General features: G+C 40.1%; 1 protein-coding gene across 1 annotated transcript in view; it reads right to left on the bottom strand.

The window, feature by feature from the left end:
• The window catches only part of XYLT1 (xylosyltransferase 1), a 322048-nt gene that overhangs the window by 230890 nt on the left and 67220 nt on the right, over positions 1-23938 (bottom strand). Inside the window, exon 2 of the mRNA XM_059716654.1 lies at positions 13460-13498. Within this exon, the coding sequence (XP_059572637.1) occupies positions 13460-13498 (39 nt within the window). The remainder of the gene's footprint in view (positions 1-13459; positions 13499-23938) is intronic.

Here is a 23938-nt window from a genome sequence, read left to right as displayed (position 1 = left end):
ATGCAGTTGACCATCAAAAATTAAATTAAGGTAGTTACAGTTGCTACAATTGTCCACGTGCTTCAGTCAATACCTTGGTTTTGCGATCAGTTTCCTAATTAAAAAAATGCTTCTTTTTCGAATTGTAAAGCTAGAAGCTTTACTGTAAAACAAGAAGCTTTACTGTAAAACAACGGTAAATCAAACAGGCTTACACTGCAGAGGAAACAATAAAGCAAAGATATAAACAAAATGTACAAAGCTGAAAATAAAGAACAGCATTTGTCACATTCTAATCACTGTTGGGTTCTCTAATGTTAGATGTTACTTTTAACAGAATGGAAAAGTGGACAAATACAAACAAAATGTGCCACAGTAAAACAGGACTAAGTCTAAAGACTTGATTTATTTGTCAAACAAATAATCATGTCCCTTAAACAAATTCTTCCTAGAGATCTTACTTCTGCTCTAAAGGCCACAAAAATTGAACCTGAAAGCTTGTCTAAGTCTACCCCAACCATGCAGTTGGTCAAATAAAAGGTGACCCACAAAAATTCTTGCCTCTCACATATTTTCTCTGCCTTGCAAGACTTGTGTTGTACCCTGTCACCAGGTTTGTAATCCAAGGAAATATTTCTAAATAGAGAAAAAAAACAGGCTGCCAGTGGGTGTGGGAATTGCTGTTATTGTTGTGTCATTAACCAAAAGCCACACTCTCTCTTTGGCCCTAGTGCTCTTCTAACAATGAATCATTCTTAGCTTTAAAATGTTCTTTGCACAAATATTCCATTGCCAAATCCAGCACTACAGCTGCTTTGAATCAGACTTATTGCCAAAATGATATACTTTCTTCAAACCAAAATAAAAGCATAGCATAGAAGAAGCATGGTATGCAGTAATTTAACCACATAATTCCCATGATGTTAACAGGAGCCCACACTGAGAAGTGTATTCACATTTTATCTTCTTCTCTTTCTACAAAAAGAAATACAGCTCTTCATCCAATCAAGCAACATTGGCTTTCCTGCTGATTTTCAATGGAAAATTGGTCCTACCATTTATGCAGATGTTTGGCTAGATCCTTAACCATTGTTAATATGCATCACTGACATCAATGACCCAGTGCTGGCTAAGAATCTGACCCATTACCTTCATTTTACTTGTGGTTTAATAACTGTGATCACTCAAGTCTGTCTTTTCAAAATATTTAACATACTTTTTATAGGAGTGAGCGTTATCTTGTTTTAATTTCATTGCTGACCAGATTTAGGTAATATTTGCTCTGAAGAAACTGAGCACATTCACATGTGGAGGAGCTTCAGGGCTAGGTACAGACATTCAAAAACCCTGAGCCTAGACTGATTCAATGTTTGCAGGTTAGCCTAACCTGCATAGATTGAACCGATTTGCAAATGAATAGACATTTACTTTCGACTCCAAAAATACAGGCATACGCTTGATGTCTGGCTACCACGGCCCTGGGTCCACAAGTGGAGCCTATTGCTTCATTGGTGCTCACACCACCCACCCCCACCCCCTGCAATGGGGGGATTAACCCTCCCCCGCTTCTCCTCAAGCTATTGGGGTCTGGCCATGCCCCCACTCCTGCCGCTGGGGCACCAAATGGGGTGGGGAGCTGGTGATGCCTGGTAAGGGCTGCTGTCCAGCTGCCAGGTAGACCTGGCTGCACACCATTGCAGGGTTTCACACCCCCACCCCCTTCTCAGCCAGCTGGAGCAGTGATAGTGCTCTGGCTATGGAGGAGAGGGGTAGGGTCAACCCTGCTTGGCTAGAACAGACAGCACAGCCCAGCCCAGGGCTGCAGAGCATGTTGGCATGCTGGGAGATTCTGATTTAACATAAACCAGAAGGGGTTCTCAGACACAAGTTCCATAAACTGGTTTGAACTCAAACAGTTAAGACTGATACTACATTCAACCCAGTTTATCTCAAACTGGTTTTGGTTTGATCTTTAAACAAACGTGCATCCATACTATAGATTCAGTTACTTCCTTTTTTGCTCTCCTATATTTTCCTCCTATAAATAAAAGTGGCCAAGCTGATTTTGCCCAAATGTGATTAAATATTGTACATTCAGATATTCAGTGGTGTCTTTCACTAAAAATACTGGAAGCACAAATAAGAATAAACTAGATCAACTGAGCTGCACAATGAAAGTATATGCAATTGGGGATCCCAATCCAGTGGTTTAATCCCACGCAAATCAACAGAACAGAATGCCTTTGCAGAAGTGCGTCAACATCCCGAGTATCTGTAACTGATACAGAAAATAAAATAAGAGAAATAGACCCATTATCCTTGTATCATTTTAAAGAAATTCCCCAAACAAAAGCACCTTCCAGATGTTTTGCACTCAAAATGTTGCAGACAATATGTAGCCCAAGTTGTAAAATCAGACACAAGCAATTCATGTAGTTTTTCTTTTAAGTGCTGTACCTCCCTCTGCTGCTGTGCAAAATTCACCCTGGCAGGTTGCCAAGCTGGCACATCTCTCTTTATTTTATTCACACTGTGTGAAAGAATGCAGAAGAGCATATCCTCAGCTGGTATAACATCACTAAATCAATAGCACTAGGCTGAGTTACCACCCATCCAGGATGAGGCCCAATCTAGGTAACAAAGGCAAAAACATATTTTAAAAGATTTTCTAACCTGAATTCAGCATTATCTAAATCACGAGAGCTCTAATTTAAGACAGCATTTAAAGATGTGTTTGTACTTAAGCACAGGTGGATCTATGTTTTGAAAAGGGGGGTCCAGATGGTGTAGCACATCACATATAATGCAACACAAATTTCTCCAGTTAAAGAGAAACTATATGCTTTATTAATATGCCAAGGGCCTAGAACTATATTATTCAGCTTAAGACCAAAGCAAACACAAACATAACTTTATTGGAATGTGCAGTAATTTGCTGGATGATGTATTAAGTTTTAAAAAGAACACAACAAACTAGGCAATAAATAGTCAAAAAATATTGTTTCATTAATACTATTGTCATTATAGTTAGATATATAACTCTCATTCAGATTCGTAAAACAAAATCTGGCCTTTTTAGGCATCTTGAGAAAGCCTCCAATGCTTCTCTGTCAGTCATTTCTACACCCAGGTTAATGTTACCACACATGAGTTAAGGTTTTTAGCTAGAGTTAAAAACAGTCTGCAGGGCTGTAAAACAGAAGAGACACCTTATCAGGAATGGGTTAAAGAGTGAAACTGTGGAAGAAAGGGTAGTCAGAACAGTGGAGCATCAAGACCATTTAAAAAAAAAAAAAAAAGAGGGAGAGAGAGGATCATTAACACCTCTGAAGTGAAGAGAAAGGAGGAGGACTCATGTAGATTATAATGAGCCAAGAAGTCGGTCGACTCTCTCAGTGCTGGATGGAGCAAGAATCAAAGGGGCTGGACTGAAAATGCCCCTGCCTCCTCCCCATTTACCCCTGCACTTTAGTGTCAGCAGAGTCAATAGGACTCGAGCAATGATTACTTATTAACTCAATGGCTATCCTGACTAGGAGGATGGGCTTCAAACACACTCCTGACTGCTTTCCTTAATGGAGGCATATTATTGAACTAAGAAATAATTTTAAACTTAGTGCAAAACTTAGAGGTTGCCATTTTGACAAGTGGGGACCGAGAGAAGAACAAAAAGAAACAAACTACAAACACCTACTTATGTAGATTCACTGGCTCCAAAAGAAGTATTGAAATGGCAACAGGTATTTTTCTCAAAAAAAAAAAAATTAAATCTGTGGGTTGGATAAAAAACTATTTCTTTTCAGGAAAATACATATTTAAAGTCTGGAGTGCAATTCACTAGAGATCTTAATGCGCCCAAAATATCTCGTTGGCCTCAGTACATTTTGTTTAATTTCTTTGGCATAATTCTGAATGTGTTCTCAGAACTGTTCTGGGGTAAGTTTTTATTTTAACAAATCGGTCAAATCCAACACTAATACAAATGTTTAGTCTTTCATATTTAAACCAAGTTACCTCAGTTACCAAGAATCTGGCTAGTTTCTAACCCTGTGCTCAAAATCATCTTAAATACAAGTATGTATCACTGTATAAGAGCTTTTTTGAATATCAGGGACAGAGTTATAGTTAATACGTTGGTTCTGGAGGTAATTGCAAATAGCATTATTTATATATCTTCCTTTCTGTCAGTATGACCAATATAATTAAAACAGGGCAAGCATAGTACTCCAAAATTTACAGGTGTGGTTCCTACTGCTTCACGCTTCATCTGTAAAAATTAATTCTTGCTGCAAGATTTAAACGAGCAGTGAGTCGATCACTACTTTTAGAAGAGAAAGACCATAATTCTCTTTCCTATACAAAACAAACAAAGAAACTTGAGAAACTGGGGCCACATCCAGAACTAGTAGATGCTTCAGTTCAGCAAAGTACTCAAACACCTAAAACTTCAGGCATATGAGTAAGGTATATGAGTAAGGATTGCTCATGTTCCTGAAGTCATCATGTCTAAAAGCCTTGATGAATCAGAAATTCAATTAACTTTTTCTGATAAAATACACAGACCTGTCAGTAGAACAAGATTAATTTTCCAAGAACATCAAGGTGAAAGGACAGTCCAGGCCCAACAGGCCGACTGGACTAAAAACTTCTGCAGCCAACAGCTCATGAGAGGGTGATGTGGACAGCCTCCTGTCTTTTGCCCTTCACCCCTCCAGCCCAAATGACTAGAAATCTATTCACAGCTAGGTCAACTGGGATAAAACATGAGATACAACTGAGAACTAAAAACCCCACAGTTGACATCTTAGCGTCTCCTTGGCAGTCTGATGCAAATCCCACTGAAATGGGAGGAAAGATTTCCATTGACATATATGGATCAGGACTTGAATGGGCACCGAGTCGTAAGTACCCCCTGCTTCATAAAGAGGCGCTCTCTCCAGTACAGGAATAAGTGTTAGGTCCCTGGACATTTGTCCAGCCTATACCTGTAAAGAAGGATTTTATTCTTCAGTGCTATGATTATGATGCTTTCTACTCCCCTAAAAGACTTTAGAATATAGTAGAAATATAAAATGCCTTCTGAAGAGGAAAGGGAAGGGAAGGATGATATTCTCTATTTGCACAACAGATTCAATCCAATACCTACTGAATCACTGTGCATCTTTCCACAAAGATCAGCCGTCTGTCTTTAAAAAGAGCTACAGTTAAAATGTAAAACAACTTGTCAGGAAGCATTTCTAGAGGATTTATTTTCCACATCTTTATTGGACCAGGAAAAACATCCATAGGAACAGACGTCCTTGGTCTTGGAATATATTAAGTACCAGAAGAGTTAAATGTACTATCACTTGTTCATAGGAACAACACAGAAAGCAAGAGTACAGACCGAAAGTGATCTCAAGAAAATCTAATGCACTCTGATGGTGAGTTATAATATTGATATGGTATAGGTTTAAGGTGACATAAAACTGGAGGCGGGGGAAGGTAATGATGACAAAGCACACTGCTGCAGAGACCTTTAACGTAAAAAATACCAGGCTTGGTGTGTGATTTCTGCTGCAGAACATCTTCCACCTCTGCAACCAAATTGAATCTTTACCTTCAAAGAAAAAAAAAAAAGAAATCTATTTTGCGCAGCAAAGTGAGGATAAAAAGAACCAGGCCATTTTTAAGATTAGGGGGCATTGGAGGGAAATATAGAAATCAAATTAAGATTATGAAAGTGGTTTTGTTTATGCTCTAGCAGCTTCTTAGGATGGGCATAGTCAACTGAATCAGTTTGCACTCTGTTTCTGAAAAGTCTTGTGACTCTAGTAAACAGCAGTTTGTATAGAAGATGCAAAAATAATATAAACATTTTTTAAATACATTAAAAGATAAATCAAATAGAACAAAGTCTAGTTTTTCCACAGATTGCTGTGCCAAGGAGGCTCATTTCCAAGCACCTATGGGCTTCATGAGCACAAGCCCTACACAAAAATATTTAATTTCTGGGAGGAGAAGGGAAACAGTACCTTAATTCGACCCAATGGAAACAGGTATCACTCTACTGCAGCTCCCTCCCATTATTCACCAGCATTGTCTCATCCATTCACTTTCTTCAACAAACCATTATGCCTGTCACATACATAGACAGGAGGGACTTTCCCTACCCTTTTCATCAATGAAATGATATGCCCTCCTCTTAGGTTTTTTTTTTGTTTTTTTAAATAACTAAACTTCTCCAGAAATGTAAGATATGGAAGTCAAGCAGAATTTTTTGGTGAAGAGGGGTGCTCCTGTTGCATCTTCTATGACCGTCTCTGTTAAGATGGTGTTCATCAGAACAGTGCATACATATTTGAAGATGAAAGTCAATATGAGTGCGGACACCAGCCATTGACCATGCTGTAAAAGCACTTCAATCATTTGCTGGCAAAATCTCAGACTTGCACCAAGCCATTCCAAAACTAATCTGGACTTTGGTATTTGAACACTGTTGATTACCCACTCTTGGCACAGGAAAAAGGCATCATAGGAACCATATCTTCCCTTTGGGGAGGAAGCCACACGCATCTCCTACAAGAACTAAATCCAGATCTAAACTGGGGTTTTGCAACCTTACTGTGCAATTTAACAACAGAGAGCCTTCTGGCTGCTGCATCCCTAAATTTTGCTTTACCTGAGTTGGTGAACTTGATTATGAGACAGTAACATCACAGCAAGCTGATTATACTGAATGCTTTTATGAGGACTGCGTTACTCAGAGTTCAGTTTCAAGTCAATGTAAATCTACTAGGAACTTCATGTTTCTCAGCTGGTATCACAACATGCGATTTCCTCTTCACTTGGATGGCAGAAAGAGATTCTCAATCAAAGCAAATATACTCCCTTCAAGGAATTTCTGATAGGTATACATCCTGCTGGTATGCCTGCCTTTTGACTAAGTAAGCAACCTCCAAAAGGGTCCCAATTCTGCAATGAGGTCTATGTGGAAAGCACATGTATACTACAACAGTACAGTCTGCCTGCATAGTGGCAATTGCAAGGAAGTGGCCAAAGATGTTCTTTCACCAAAGCTGGTGGGTAGATGTTCTCATTCTGAAGGTCATAAAAAATGGTTAAACACTAGGCAAGTAACAAAAAGTTATTTAGAGAACATAAACGATAAAAATAATTGGCTCATAAATGTTGACGCTGTATTCCTGTAAGAAATGCTCCACAAGGATATTTCTGTGGTTCTAAGTACCTACTTAAAGTCGAAGTACCACATTCACCATCACAGAAAACTTCACCACAATAACACAGTGTGACTGTTCACCTCTGGGCTCTTATTGCATTAAGTCCCCACCCCACCCCCCACCCCCAAAAAAACAAACCACCCTCAATGCCAGAGAAGGGGCTTACAGAAAAAACAAAGAAACTTTGATGTCTGTTTTCCTACGGGATAGCACAGCTTTGTTCTAAAACCAGCTACCTCTTTAAAAAGGTAGCAGACAGGGTTGTAACGAGCAATTTTCCTCCACTGTCTCTTCAAAAGAGATGAGACGATCCACAATGGTAAAGTGGCTGGATTTTCAGGTAAGAATTGTTCTGAGCATTACCCTGATTTGGGCCCTACCGAGATCAGCGCTACCCCCTACCCTGCCAGGCTACAGAGCTACTACTGGTGGCAACCACTTGCTTACAGAACTTCCTCCTCAGAAAGAACTGTTTCAAAATGCCAGCAGCACTTAAAGAACCAGTAAGCGCTGATAGAAGCCTGCTGCTCTGAGAGCTGGAAGGTAAATCAGGCTATTAATGGTGTCAGCCTATTAAAATCCTGTTAGTCCAAAAGACTTTCCCTGGCCTCCTCCCAGCAGTAAAGCTTCCACAGCTGTTTCCAATACTGCAGGTTTGCACTACTATTAGAAGCTATAAATTTGTCGGGAAATGATCACTGTCTGAGCTGTTTTCCATATTTCAAAAACCGAGAAAAAACGTTGAATTGCTGAGTTGCAAGCAGAATTGTACTGCTGCTCCCAAAGGTTGTACAAAGGCACTGTGTCTTTGCTGTACGGTGTCAAGGATATTGCTGCATGGGTTTTAGCACCAGCATTTGAGTCACTAAACACACAGCATACATCTTTTTTTCCCCCCACACAGCACAAATGAGATAGAAGCAAAACTCACCAGCTATAATATAGCTGGGGATTATCAGGTCTGGGGGACCTGATAATCTCCGTCCAGGCCCAATAACAAGCATTTTTAACCAGTCAAGTCTATCAAAGCAAGAGTAGTGCTACACGACTGGAAAATAGGAAACATAGGGTGCCTGTAGACATGCCAGGTGCTCCAACACACTGTAATTACAGCACACTGAAGCAAACTCGATTAATCAAGCATGCTGCGGTGTCCTAATTAGCATGCTCCAGCCAGCCTCCACATCTTGTGTATCAGCAGCCCTACACTTCAAAATGGGGGGGGGGGGGGGGGCTTTAAAACTCATTTGATGAGTTTTAGTTAAAGCGCCCCGACCACCATTTTGAAGCGTGGGGATGCTGATACACAAGACATGCTCTGAGAGCCACTCTAATTAAAGCACCCCCCTCCCGGAACATGGGTAAAAACACCCATAGTGCTTATATCTGAGATGTGTGTATGGGGGAGGTGAGGGAATATTCTTGACAATAAGGAACTTCCTAGTCTGACCTCATGAAAGGGACTAGAATAGATCTGGAAGGAAAGGACAGTTAAAGACATGGGGATAAATGAAACATAGGCTTTACCCAAGGTAAATCATGCTAATTAAACCCAATGTGCCTTTTAACCCGAGATTTTGGCTAACCTAAAGACAATCTTAAACTTTGGTCTCCAGAATACAGGCATAGGCTGTACTCCCTAGCACCCTGAAATGAGTGATAAAGCAAAAAAGTGCTTGTGGAACTAAGTTTTTCTACAGGCAAAGGTAGGACCTCCAGGAGCCTCATGTAATGCTGCTTACTCATTTCATTAATCTGTTAAACAGAGTCCTGCTGTCTGTACCAGCTGCAGTACTCCACAGTCCTAATGGTACTGAGCTTTAGAGGAATCCTTTAGCAGCTGATCAATCCATCCATAACACAACTTTGAACAGCTGCAAAATTACAAATACAGAAGATGACTGATAAAGACTTCTGTTACCAAAAGAAGATTACATCTCTAATTCTTCTTGCCTGATGCTTTTGCGTCATCTTAAATTCTTCAGGAGAATAAAGCATTTGGGACCAAATTTATCTCTGGGATAATTTTGCTGAAGACACTGGATTTGGTTAGCTCTATGTATTTTTGTGGATAGAAAAAATGGAGAGGGACAAAAGGAAGCAGCCTCTCTAATGGGGTAAACAGGAAGAGAAGTGCAGGAGAAAAACACCCCAAATCATGGGCACCCCTGTTTCAAATGTAGGACATGGCAATGTCCATTCCTTGGCATTACCTCGGTACTCTAAATCAAGGGTGTGGAGTTGTTCCATTCTGCACTACTAGTGGGCTATGGGATGTGAGCGTGTGCGCCACCAACCCCCTGCTGGATCTGCCCACAAAGAAGCCCACGATCCAGATGTATACTGAGGCAAAGGGCATGTTTGACATCCCCGTTCCAGATCATCCCTACACACGTGTTCTCACAGGATGTGAAAAATAAAACTATCTGAAACTCTCACTGGAAGAATTGTACTAATCCTGGTTATCCTAACAGCTAAAGAATGTTTAATGCAAACTAATTCAGTTTGCTTTTAAACTGACAGTGAGATTTAGTGATAGGAATTATTTTTGCTATTATGTAAGTTACCACAGTAGATCAAATTAATCCCAGACTTAACTGAGTTAACATCCCAGATGGATTAGTCCATTCTTTTTAAAATACCCAAATATCCTAGGCTTTTTAAAAAATATTTGTATGTAATCTGGCATATATGATGACAATGTTGTGAACATTAGTGTAATTTACACAGCATATGATCACCAGGTAGAAAATGCAGACTCATAGAGCCAAATTGCATAAACTGCACAAAGCTGGTAATTAGTGGGCACATCTACATGTTCATTAATAAAACGTAATTACAGCGCATTAAGTTTAGTATCTGTAATAATAACTACTAACTTAATGTTCCGTAATTGGTGCAGTTGCGCAGTAGCACCGGCACACGCTTGTTTGTGATGCTAATGCACAGTAGATTAAAAACTATGCGAATGCGTAGTTGGAATTGTCTGCCATGCTAATGCACAGTAGAATTAATCTACTGCGCATTTAGCACAGATTAGCGTGTCTTGTGTAGACACACCCAGTGAGTACTGAAAATGAATGTAGCATATGCCATCATTCATGCCATCATAAGTTGTAGCCTTGTAGCATCCACAGCAACTTCACTGTTTACATCTTGTCTGGATTTCACCTAACGGGAATGTCAATATGAAACATAGCATAGGTAAATCTGCCACTCCCGGCTCCTCTTGAAAACAGCTGATTAATAGTAACTTATTAATCTTCCACACCAAATCAATACATGTGACAAGTTATGCTCATTATGCACCATTTATCAGTGAGAAACACTTGGGAGATAAGGCATCTTTATTCATAAGCCATGTTGTCCAGCCTGTAGGGGACCCTGGCTGCTGGAGGCACCTGAACTACATCACCACTGAGGCCACCTGACATTAAAATGACCCCAGGCCTAACATTTCTTATTCCGTTCAACAAACTGGAATGTTTTAATCCATGCCATCCCAAACCAAAACACTTATTTTGATTTATCTGAGAAATGTTGAGAATTTTTTTACCTATTACCATGTTAAGGTTTTGAGTTTGTGGAAACTGCATAAAAAAAATATTACCAGAAAATGCCTGACTAGGTATAAAGTACTAAACTTTTTTTTTTTCCTTTGAAACCATGGGTGATTTTCCCCAGTTGTAAAGCTCTGTGACTGAGGATGAAACATGGGTCTATATTTGTCCTCTCCCAAAGGACACATCAGCTCAGCAGCTGCATACTTATTCATTTCTACCACCAGTTTACTAGCCAAGAATTTTTTTTCCCAACTTCAAATTCACTGTCAAAAAAAATTACAAAACTATGTACAAAAGCAGCAGTTGAACATGAAGATTATTTTAAACAGAGTGAAATCTTCATTGCATTGATAAATGAGGGATTAGTCAATCACTTTAGGGACTTTAGAAACCTATGCATTCCGCATTAAAGCTGCAAAAAACAAGGGTCAGACTTGCAAGTCTCCTTATACTACCATGCTAAAACACCTCCTATTGCCTTTGGTAGAACTGTTCTGGCCCCTTACCTTTAAAGTACAGGTCTGTACATATTCAAAGGAATTTACTGAAAAGCACCCCAAAGACTTGGTTGTCAACCAAAGTACATCTGAGAGGGCAAACTCACCATCACACAACACAAAATACCATGCTATTAAACAACCAGTCAGCAACAGCCTTTTTCCAATTCTTCAGAAAAAGAGTGGTAGGAGAGGGGGAAAATTCTGAAACAGCTCCTACTAAATGAACTAACATTTGATCTGAATTAACAAGGTGTCAAAGTTGCTGTTTAATTTTTAATATGTTGTTTTTCACAGCAAATGAACCAAAGATCCTTCCTCCACTAATTGGGGTCGGGTCTTACAACTGCTGCACATATGCAACTGCCACCGAAATCAGTGAGGCTTTTGCCTACAGACCAGACTAGCTCGTCCCAATACTAATTTGAACACTTTACATCATTTTGCTAAATGGGCAAAAAGAAATATGCTGGGGCAAACATAAAATGTCCTTTGACTTTTGCTTATCACAATGGTGATGTGTGGGCTTAGTCCCATCTTGCTGTGAAAGAGATGATCACTTGAATTCCTCTCCCTACTCTGCCCCACTTGGTCAGAATCTCAAATGGTAGTGAAAATAAAAGCATCACACACAAAACAGTTATTCTCTGCCTGCATAATTTATATCTAAGTTCAGAAGTCAGGAGCTTTATACATAAAATGATCTGGATTCAAGAATAGATGCATCTCCTGGTGAGACTGGTAGAAATATCAGTATGTAAAGCAATCTACTTAATTTCTGTTTTAATTATTGATTAAACAAAAGTGGTTTCTTTCCTATCCTGAAATATTAAAGGCCACCAAAACCACAGCAACTCTCGGAGCCAACTGGCACTCTCACTGGCAATCGTAAAAAAGAATTAATAGGCATGAAGAATGAACTATGCTCTGGCCAGAAAGGATGCAAAATTGGCCAGTCGGCAGAAACGTGCATGCATTCTGTGGATAAATGGGAGACCTCAGTCTCCAGTGCTGGCAATCCTCCACTCTGAATTTTTTCCTGAGCATGACATTCTCTCACACACATGCTAATGTACATACGAACACCCCTGAATAAAAGTCCATTAAATGATATTGTACAGGTCATTTCTGCATTGTTTATTGTTCTGGGAATGACGTCTAAGCCTAGTTTATAGTAGGTAGCAAACCCTCACTAAAGTAGTCTTAAGCCTTAGAAGCCATTTTCACCTCGTTATTACACTGACCTCCTTAGTCTATTTCCTGTTCTGATGGTTCGCTGATATCCAGAAACTTATATGTATTTTGTACTTTGATACCCCGCTCTAAATGCTACCTGTATAACAATGCTTATGCAGCCTCACCCCAAAGCCTTGGTTCCCCGCAAAAGGGATGAGGATATTCATTGCAGCAAGCCATTCTCCATAAGGAAAGTCCAATCTAAGCCTGAGGTAGAGAGGCCTTTATCTCCATTTAAGGCAACTGGAAATGTAAGAGCTGAACAGATTAATTTGACTCCTCTTCAGTATGCCAATGCCATTGCCTTTGCTGTCTCCCAAAGATCAACGAGAATGGAAATCAATGCTGCTGCCTTGTTAGGAAACACAAATCAAAGAGTTTGTGACTTTGTAAAATCCTTTCTGTCACTTTGACCTTTTGATGCCAAGCATCTTGACGGATTCATTATGGTTCATTGTTATTTTGCAGGAGCAGGTCTGTAATACAATTTGCAATACTCTTAGGAATAGCCAAGATCTTTACATACACTGTCTGGGAAGTCGTGTTGTGCAAAAAGGAAGAGCAGAGCGTCTCACATACTGATGGCTACTTCACTTCCAGGATTGAAATGAATGCTCTATTCTGACAGTGTAGTAATCTTCCTCCTATTCCCTGCTTCATTGGATCCTACAGGTCCTCGGCTGCTCTCACAAAATGTCCCTACCTCTTTCTGTCAAGGGTATATTGTTTTCATTGCTGGTAATTCACATTAAGAGTGCTTAGACCTAGCTCGGTATTCTCCTTCCATGTTCCGCTCAGGTCAGCCTTAAGTACAAATTCCATAGGAATGGTGACGAGTAAAAGATACAGATTTCAATTAAGTTCAGCTAAGACCTGGAGTGAGGAGATTGAGAAACCCCTATCATCCTGAAAGTGAGGATATCCCTTTAAATCAAACAAGTACACAAGAAAAGATCATACTAACCTGGGTCTCCAGGCCGGTGTAGGGACTGGAAGGCTGGTCCTGTAAAAGAGCAAAAATGAATAGTCATTACTCTTTAGAGCAGAGGTAAGAGGGGGCATGTCTAGGCCCTTGCTGATTAGCCAAGCCAACACCAAAGAAAAATGCACTGATTTTAGCACAGGACTCTGATATACTTTCTTCTAAAGATCATGTTCCTTTCATAAGAACCTCTTCTCCTATCCCACGCAAACCCTACACAACCTACCACACTTGACTGCATGGGGTGGGGGGCCAGGGGAGTACTGTCATAACAATATTAGAGAGACCACGTAACTATGGAAGAAACTCAAGGGATAGTAATCTCTCTCACACACAATATGGAGTAGCATTGGAGTGTTGTTATAGCTGGAAGACCTGAGGAAGGGCACCTTGGGACTTAAAAAAAGTTTATTTAATATCTCTCTCAGCTATACAACTGGTCCAATTCAAGGTATCATCAAAAACCCTTCACTACAGACATAATGGGACATTAACATTTTTTATTTATTATTTTGTCTTTTAACATTTTTCCTATTCTCCCACCCCAACCCTATAATACAATGGAGCTGTGCCTCCTTTAAACTTTTAGAAATGTTCATCAGAAATTTGCCAATGTGTATGGCTGGTAGGACAGATGGAAAAAATAACACATTCTCAAAAGTATTTGCAATTCTTCTTGTTTTTTTGGTTTTTTTCAAATCAAAGCTTCATTTTGATGAACCATCCAAACCACTTCAGCAATGTGTCAATATATTTAAGAGCAGGGTTCTGCAATGCCTTCATTTGTGCAGAAATCAGGGCCCTTTTCTTGACCTGCCCAGGTATCTGAGGCTTATTAAAAAAAATGTTAAAACACTAAAGCGCACACACAAAAAATTGTCTACTTTGTTAATTAAGAGGCTAAAATAAAAAGAAGCTACATCATTAGTGTTCAGGGATTAGCTCTCAAACAAATTCTTAAAAGAGGTTTCTTAAAAAAGTATAAGGCACACTACTAAAGCCTCAGTGCTGCTGGCCCAATGTATTACTGCAGGGTCTCACTTTCTATAGCATCGTGTTTAATTGAAAAGCCTAACGAAGTGGAACCAGGTCAATGATGCTTTCTCTTTAATCCATCATATCTGTCGAAATAATAAGACTTCAGTTTACGGTAAAGTAAATTCGTGTCTGTCACATTACAGGACTCCTGAGACTATAATTTTTAATATCCCAGGATACCTCAGCTAGTTGCGATTCTCTCTCTGCTACGCCACGGCATAGACTGAGACAAGGAACTGCCTGTCTCCCGTTCCCACTTTCAAACCTATACCAAAACCATAGGTGGTGCTTGTGTCCGTAGGCCAGTTTTTGGTTTGATAGAAATATTTTTAAGTATGGTAATAAAGGAGCCCTTTTAATCATCTGAAACGGGAGGCTATCAGTGAAGAACAGGCAAGCCTTGTAACCACGTCTCTCTCTTTCCCCAAGCAATAAATAAGTTATGTGATCAGAGAGCGGTTTGTGCACAGCTAAGAAGTTTCACAGTCTTACCTCTAACTCAACACTAAGTGATCTTATCAGCTGGCTCAGACACTGAAGTACAGTTATTGCACACATGTGGATGTTATCTGACCACAAACAGAATGATACTAAGACTCGTTGGATGTAAAGAAACATGGACAGAATCCAAGAATGAGTTCAGTCAAGCTAACCTGGAGAAAAACCTTATCTAAAAAAATCTCCTGGTAAAACTGGTTCTGTATTTTCTACAAATTATCCATGTAATCCAGGGATGGATTTGGTAGCTGTGTTGGTCTGAGACAAAAAAGAAATGCAAAAGTCTAGAACTCTTGGTTCAGAGATGATACCTTTTATTAGGCCAACTAAGAAGTCACAAAAAAAATCTTGAACAGATACACTTATCCTATTAATCAATTATTAACACAGAGGACTAAATTTATCTCCTTTTTAACTCTGGATTCTCATGAAGAGAGCCCAGAAATTATTCTCCTAAGTGAAGAGAGAACTTGGTCAAAACAAGTTTCAGTCGTTACAGATTTTTACTCCCCTATTAAATCTATACCAAGATCAAGACAACTAGCATACATATGAGACTGTATACAAAAAATAACTTTGTAAGTAGTAAGACCAAGGTACAGATTTCCCTGTGGGAGATCATCTGAAGTTTCTTAGTCTTGGCTTCACATAATAGCTTTTCCAACATGTATTGTTGGCTCCTGAGTTCAATTTCTTCTGTAAGAGGATCACAATGTTGTTATAGCCATGGAGGTCCAGGGAATATGTAAGAAGCAAGATTTGTTAGATATTATCTTTTATTTGACCAACTGTATAGTTGGGAAAGATGTTAGACAAACTTTCTGGCACAAAGGGACCCTTTCTCAGGCCTGGGATAACAACAGATACGGCTTAAACTAAAGACCAAGTAAAACAATGACTTTTAATTCCATTTGGTAAACGGACAGTCCTTTAAAGAAAGAGGAGAGGGCAATAAACCTACGGAGCAAAGAGAAGCTATCAGAAGTACTTACAAACCAAATTAAAAGGCAAGTAAAGTAGATAGACTAATTACTGAAAGAATAATGCCATTCAAAAGTGAGGTCCAGTAAAAGGTTATAACCAAACAAACCTTGCTTCTATACAAGGAAGCATCTGCTGGATATACAAAGCATTCTAAAAGGATGAAGAGATTCCTGTAACCAAAGATGCTTTGAGCTATTTCAAAAGATACTTCTCAACAGTTATCAGAGCTTATTCTGTATGTGTCTTAGTTGAAAATTATAAATAAAAATTAATGTATAGCCTTCTTAATTCAAGACATTTCTAACCACATGAATTGGGTCCTGAATTATTTTTATGTGATTTATATCAGCTTCCAGACATGAAAATATGCCAATATATTTTCTCTCTTATTAGAGTCTATATGCTACTTGCAATTATTACCTACTGTATTGGGAAATATATATTATAGCCATTACATACAACCACTAGGGGTCAGATTATTACACCCATTATTAGGAGTTAATATTCATGTAATTTGTTTAAGGTTAGTTTCTGAAAGCAAAACCGTGAAGATATTTTCCTTCGATATGCAACCTACAGGATATTTGCCCCTGTTTTTACCCTGTTCAGTGTCTTGTGAGCCTTGTAGCAAAATCTCTTGCTGGAATGAAATACATCTCAAGAGGCCAAGGGCTTGGAGTCATTTAAAAAAAATTCACATGGTAGGTCATCCCTACCCCATGAAATCAACTGACAGCATAACAGAGCAGAGCAGAATTTGCCAGTTGGGTTTTGAACATAAACTCTGCTTTATACAAAAGGCCCATTTGTTGTATTTAGTCTTTGGCCATTTCCTTATTTGGGGTTTTGTTTGTTGCTCTGCTAGTCGTTGCCTTTAGACACCAAACAGATCATCACCACATGCGCACTCCGATTTAAGAAATGAAAGGGCAAATCTGTAATTGGGAGAAGGGGAAACAAAACAAAGAAAATGCAGATTCTTGCCCCTTTTCTTGCAAAAGGTATCTTTAAAATTATGAACTGACCACCCACATTTTAAAAGGAAGAAGCAGCCAGACTCTATTTCCACAGGAAGAGGAAAATGGTTCTTAAGACCATACCTCCAAAACATTTTTACATGTGCAAAAGTAATACATTAAGTGGGGGGATATCCCAAAGACACCTTCACCAGGATTCTCAAACAGGTCTGGTGCAGGGTAGTGGGAATATTTTGGACAAGAATAGGTTACATTTTAGTGGTGGGGGAGAAAGCCAGGAAGGAACTAGTTCATAAGCTGGTTCAGAAATGCCACGGTCCAGTGATATGGGTTGTCTGAGATAAAAATATGGTGTATATAGGTAAGCAGGGCATCCTAAAGGGTGCTGGCAGTTTAAATTGCCAGCAGTCACATAAGTTATCTAAAGAGTGTTTTAAAATCTGTTTATGAATGCATAGCATCTAGCTGCCAGGATTTAAGCTATTTTAAATAAATATTTCTTCAGCTGAAACAAATTTCACACAGATCTCATTACCATCAAGCTTAAAGGCACACAGTGCATAACCACCTTGAGGACATGCTAGTTTATTCTTCTCTCTTTACCTATTGATTAAAAAAGGCAAACACCACCAGCTTTGCCAAATGAAGACAAACAGAACTGAGTAATCCTAGAAGCAAAAACCATAACCATTTTGAATAAGTGCTGAGAATTTGCAACAAAAAAATAAAATTACAACCTTAGGCATAAACTGCCACATGCCCCCACTGCATCAACCTAGCCAGCCACATTGGCACTGCCTGTAGCACAGCAGGTCATTCCTAGGAGGTGCTTTTTTGAATTAGGAGGATATTCCTTGGGATGTCAAATCCTGCCCCACAGACCTGAATTCTTTCTGCTAAATCACAGAATATATATTTCACTGACATATATGTCAGTGCTGTATGTATCATCTATTTAAAGATACAGTATGGGCCCATTATCTTAGCATCTAGTACTCAGCAGGAGCTAAAAGCAAACTGCACAGGTTCTCTTGGTCCCAATCTAGCTAGCAGCCAAGCACACCATTAGCACTCAGCTGGACAGCTACATTCAATCAGCCAGAAAGGCCCTCAGTAATCCTCTTGGAAGGTGTTGATCCAGAGCCCACTGACATAGACTCACCAAATCATAGAAAATGGGGGCTGGAAGGGACCTCAGGAGGTCTAGTCCAACCACCTGCTCAAAGCAGGACCATCCCCAACTACATCAACGCGGCCAAAGCTTTGTCTAGCCAGGTGTTCAAAATCTTTAAGGACAGAGATTGCACCACTTCTCTGGATAACCTGTTCCAGTGTTTTACTACCTTTCTAGTGAGAAAAGCCTTCCTTAATTTCTAACCTAAACTTCCCTTGCTACAACTTGAGACTGTTCTCAGTGGCGGCAGAGGACAGAACAAGGAGCAACAGTTTATCTTCATCCTCTTTTGAACCCCCTTCAGGTAGTTGAAGGCTGCTATTAAATCCCTGCTCAGTCTTCTCTTCTCCAGACTAAATCAGCCACCTCACTGGAATACTCTAATTACCCTTTAGGGGGGCTCATACCCAGGTTGAAAAAAATCAATCTATGAATAATGAGGCTTGTAAGAGGAATGTGTCTGCCACAGCCACAGCCAGCTTCCTAGCATAAACCTGACATTGGGAGAATTATTCCAGATTTACACTAGCATCCATGTGGAACAGCATTTTGTCCTCAGCTTTTGTTTAGTTCATTATTTAAATGAACCTCCATTATTCAAACCACCTTATTCACAAAAAACAAAGGAAATCACAAAAAAAGAGAGAGAAAGAGGGAGTTCTATTCAATAAGGGCCGCAACAGTTCATGTCTTCTCAAGTAAAATTTATGTTGTAATATCCAGCTAGCCATCTACTTCAACAAACATTTTTGAACAAACATTATCCTTTTCTTGTATTATGTAAGAACACAATGTTGCTTTTCCTCTTTTGGTGAGCTTGATTTAAAGCGGGACAACACCAATCCATATATTTTCGGTTTTTTCCATTTTTTTTTTTTTTTAAGAAAATCTGAAAGAAATGGAGGGAGTGAAAGCAAAAAGCCATTCAGTGCTTATAAAAGTGGATGACAGGAGTACTTCATGAACACTGAACAGGCTTGTATGTGTACTGTTCCAAGGGAGATGCTATGTTTTCTTAAGTAACTGCATGTATTGAGAAATAAAATAATTCTTTTGCTTTTAAGAAAATAAAGAATGATGCCTAAGATAAAGACAGATGCTTCATCCTAAAAGACAAATACAGTTGTTTTTAGCTAGAAGTACCATCCAAGAATGATACACAATACTACCAGGCCAGGTCTGTGTATTTTTTTGTGATCTTGATAACTGCTACAATGTTTGGCCCACAAACTGAATATTTCATTTCCTAATGGCCTCCCAGTTCAGATCCCTGATTCTTCTTGGTTGCTTCACCAACAGCATCACTGTCCCGCCGTTATAGTAGCACTCATTGCAGAAAAAAAGGCTGATGAGCCGCACAAAGTTGTTCTCTGCATGAACCCCGTCACATGGCAACACTCCTCTGTCCAAAAGGCAGCAGCTACTGGTTTCCTTTGATGCTCAAATCTCTGCCTTGGTTCTTCTACTCTACCTTTTAAGTGTTCTTAGACCTAACTGAACTCCTCCAACTCACACCACACAAATCCAGAATGAACACACAAAATATAACGTATTCATGTATGTATATACAACGTTGTTACAGCTTTGTTCATGTGTTCTTCTCTCCTTCCTGGGGTCTCACGGTTATGACCTTCAGACAATAAAAGAATCATCTGAACAGGCCGTAGGATAATTGGATGCCTGGTAGAAGAACCAAATGTAGGTAAAAGTAGTGTGAATTTGCTGCCAGAAGATGGAAAGCCTTGGTGTGACTTGGAGTCTGTCCAGCTTCCCACAGATTTGCTGACTCAGCCAGTGATGGGATAAAGGCTGCATGGCTTCTGCATAGAGAACAACAAAGTGGAAACCTCCAAGAGAGAATAATCCACAAGGAAGATCTCTTTGCTGAAGAAATGGCTTGAACCTGCTCCAGTTCCCACTGAAGTCAATGACAAAACTCACTGATGCCAAGAAGGCACGGTTCAGTAAAAGCAGGACAGGTGGCTTCATCTTTAGCTGTCAGCAATTTGCATAGTCTCAATAATTTCAACCTGCTGATGTCTGTTTCACAATAATTAGGTAGGTAAAACAGGTATGCAGACATGACAACGAAAGGGCGATTTAAATGGATGATTCTCCAATGTTCCCCCAAGTTTACACTGTTTTACAAATAAAGTTCTACAATTACAAATCCAAAGACAATTAGCTTATAAAAAAAGATATGTCCTAATGTAAATTGCTGCTTTTAAGCTGTCACGTATTTTGCATCTTCAAGCCACATAACACAGCAGTAAGACTCTAATATGAGAAATTTACTATAAATAAGTATACTGAGTTCTGTATTTTTCACACTCCAATTTGAGAAAAGCAGCACAAAGTAAACATGAACCAGCATGGAAGTGAAAAGTATATATGATTTTTAAAGGTATTTCCCCCTTTAAGGAGCTATTAGTGACACCAATGAGCAAATATGTGGGTTTATTAGTGCTGCTTGGAAAATGCCTTTTTTTTTCCTTTGAGGAGGAAGAAAAACAACACATGAAAGAAACACTGCAAAATATTTTGCAGTAAGTAAAGTATTCCAGCTAGCTCTATTTTTACAAGACATAAAACCTGATTCTTAGCTTCCTTGCACCCCTGCACAGGCTGCCTCTATACCAACTTGACACTACTGTACTAACAGCTGCACAAAACGCAAGGCAAATTAAAAAAAAATCAGGTCCATAATTTAAGTTGACCACATGCCTTTAACTGTTACTTAAAAATGCAAATAAACAGTTTTCACTCAAATTATATATATTTTTATCACTAACTTTTCCTTCTCCTTAATTACACATGCACATGTACAGACACACACACACACACACACACACACACACACACACACACACACTTCACAAAGTGCTTTTAAAATGTCATTTTGCCTTCTAATTCCCTCCAGTGATCATTCAAAGCAGAGTTTGGAATAATGGCAGAATGAACAAGTCTGCATGACTATTACTTGGGTTTCTTGCATAAATCATAAGTTATATTTACCACATGGGCCTGTAAATCTAACTTTTTACATCAACACTTGCCAGTAGGGTACAAAATTCACTTTCAACCAGAGAGAAAAAAGCTAAGCAGAACAAGAAGGAGGAAGTTCCTCTTATAGCATGGACCAGAATATTCCTACTTGAAGTTGTTATTTTGTGATGGTATTGCAAATACTTGCGATACCAATAGTTCACTTCCCGTCTAGTGCATAAAGCAAGCACGCTGCCAGCCTTACTGTTAGGGTCATTTGTGTGACTGTCACATAGGAAGTTATCACATCATCTGGGCCAAATAAAACAAAAAAGAATTCAAAAGAATTCACTGCTGCTAAGAATATACCATTTAAGCTAAACAGAGATCTCATTCTTGCTGCAGACAGGAAGGCTACAATAATACCATTTCAGATATAGCATCCTGTAATGGTATTGCACAGCAGAAGCTGGAAAAACCTAGTTATGACAGAACAATGATCTCCTTTCATTAATGGATAAAAAGTTGGCCCTTACAGTCCTTCAAACATTTTGCTCCCAAGAAGCAACAATTCAATATCAAAAGGGCCATGTCCACCCAGTCTTAGGCCAATGTCATGAGACATTCTTAATGCAACTGTCATACTGATAATAGCAGAATATGTGCAAAATAATCACTTCCATTTGTGCTGTTTGGCTAGCTTAAATGTACAATCACAGTTTTTAAAACCTGCTGGTTGCTAGGGGGGAAAGAAAGCAAACAGTTATCATGGAGAGTCTAGCCATTTTCGTTAAGTGTATTTCAAGGAAACTGACTATAGTTTTGCATCGTGCTATCACTTTCCCAATGTCCATTTCAAGGTGCAGAGCTAGGGTTATCATACATCCAGATTTTCCCGGACATGCTCTCTTTTTAGATCCTCCAATCTCCATCTGGGCAGTTTTTAAAAATATGAACAAATGTCCAGGATTTTGCTCTGTTCAGCATTAAAGTTCTTCCTGGCACTTCCTGGCTTGCCCTAGCAAGGAGCTGCTTGAGGCTGAGGGGAGGGGAGAGGGGCAATTAGAGGCAGGGGGTGCCATGCACGTGCACATGGCCAGCATGCAGCTAGGCAGGGTGGTGGGAGCAGCCCCAGCAGTTGGATGCAGGTAAGCCTTTGTGGGGGGAGGGACCCACAGGTTGGAGGGCCAGAGCTTGGGGACTGGGGAGGAGCGGGGTCTGCTGGCACTGGGGGAAGCCTGTCCAGGTGCTGGGGCTGCAGCAAGGCAGGGAGGTAGGGGAGAGGCACCTGCCCCTCTAATGGGAGAAGGAGAAGGGGGAGGCCCTTGGGGGCAGCATGGCCAGGCCAGTGGCACAGGGGCCAGTGCTCTTGCTCACAGGGCTGGGGTAGCCAGGAGATGCTACAGGGCTGTGGGGAGCAGGAGGCTGCAGGTAGGGAGTGAGGGGAACCAGCATGGCCCATGGGGGTGTGGTACTGTGGGTTGGGATTGAGGGGCACCAGAAGAGCCAGGGGTCTGCGGGTTGGGTGTGAGGGGAAGCAGTAGGGCTGGTGTGGGTGAGGGGTGGCTGTGGCTTGGGAGTGAGGCGCATTGGCAAGGCACTGGCGTATCACTGCTCCTCCACTCATATAACCCTCACTGGTGTCCTCTTTTTTGAAACTGGAAATAGGGTAACCCTATGCAGAGGAACCACTGGCTTTCTGAGAGCTTTTCTAGAGTAGGTGTACTGTAACTCATTTACAAATGGATAAACTGAGGTATCAAGAAATGTAACTCTGCTCAAGCCTAGCAGCCCATTCCACTGACATGATTAAGTCCAATGTCTTTGCGCATCTGCCTATGAGGGAGTACCACAGCTGGCATCACGTCTGACCACCTTTGACTCTCAAGCCCAAATGACCAGGAACATACCGACAGCTAAGCTCACTGGGGGAAGCGATTAGAGCAGAGTCCACAGCAACAGTTAAACTAATGTTTCTGGAGCCACCACCCCCTGACTGCTCCATCATTCGCCCTAAATGGTGGGGACAATATGTGGAAGGCACAAGAACAGACACGGATTTGTTTCCTTGTTACAGTTAAGAGAATACCTACTTATACTAAGTAAGAGTACCCAGAAGTTCATGTGATGTCAAAAGCAGCTGCAGTTGCTAATCAACTCTGCAAATCAGGCCACAACTACTCTACTTCAGAGCTTATTAAATTTCCTATTATTCCAAGTTCCTCACTTTTGGTGCCAAACTTGAATCTACATTTTTCTTTTGTTTTGTTTTATTTTGTTCTGGTTTTAGAGGCACTGGGCACTAGTAACTCCGATGAAATATGATTCCTCTGCGCTTGGCCAAAGTCATTGTGCTATACAATGCATATGATCCCAGAATCCCCCAGTCCAACAGGCTGCTCTATAAAGGCTGAAGGCATTTTTCCCCTCACAGAGATGCAATCTCTGCTGTCCCCCTGCCATACACAGTGCAAATGCCTGATGTTACTACCCATATTGTAAAGGTAGAACACGTTTCATCCACAAAGGACCAGGGATGAATGTTGCTACAGTTGCAGCACCTCACTGTTAATTTTATTAAAGGTAAAAGAACTGTTGACAGCACTAATTATTTTCATACAAAAACAGTGACAGAAAGGCCATCAGTTATAAAAACAAGAGCATAGCAGAGACAAAAGCGGGATAAGCTATGGGTTATGGCAAATACAAATACACTGGTACTCCTGCAATTACAAGATGCTCCAGTGGAAATTCCTTGTTTGTTTATAACTGCCTCAAAAATGCAACTTTTACATTAGGTGAGAA

Source organism: Alligator mississippiensis, chromosome 13 (assembly GCF_030867095.1).
Source record: "Alligator mississippiensis isolate rAllMis1 chromosome 13, rAllMis1, whole genome shotgun sequence".
NCBI lineage: Eukaryota > Metazoa > Chordata > Crocodylia > Alligatoridae > Alligator > Alligator mississippiensis.
The sequence above is the reverse complement of the archived record's forward strand: the minus strand, read 5'-3'. Positions and strand labels throughout refer to the sequence as shown.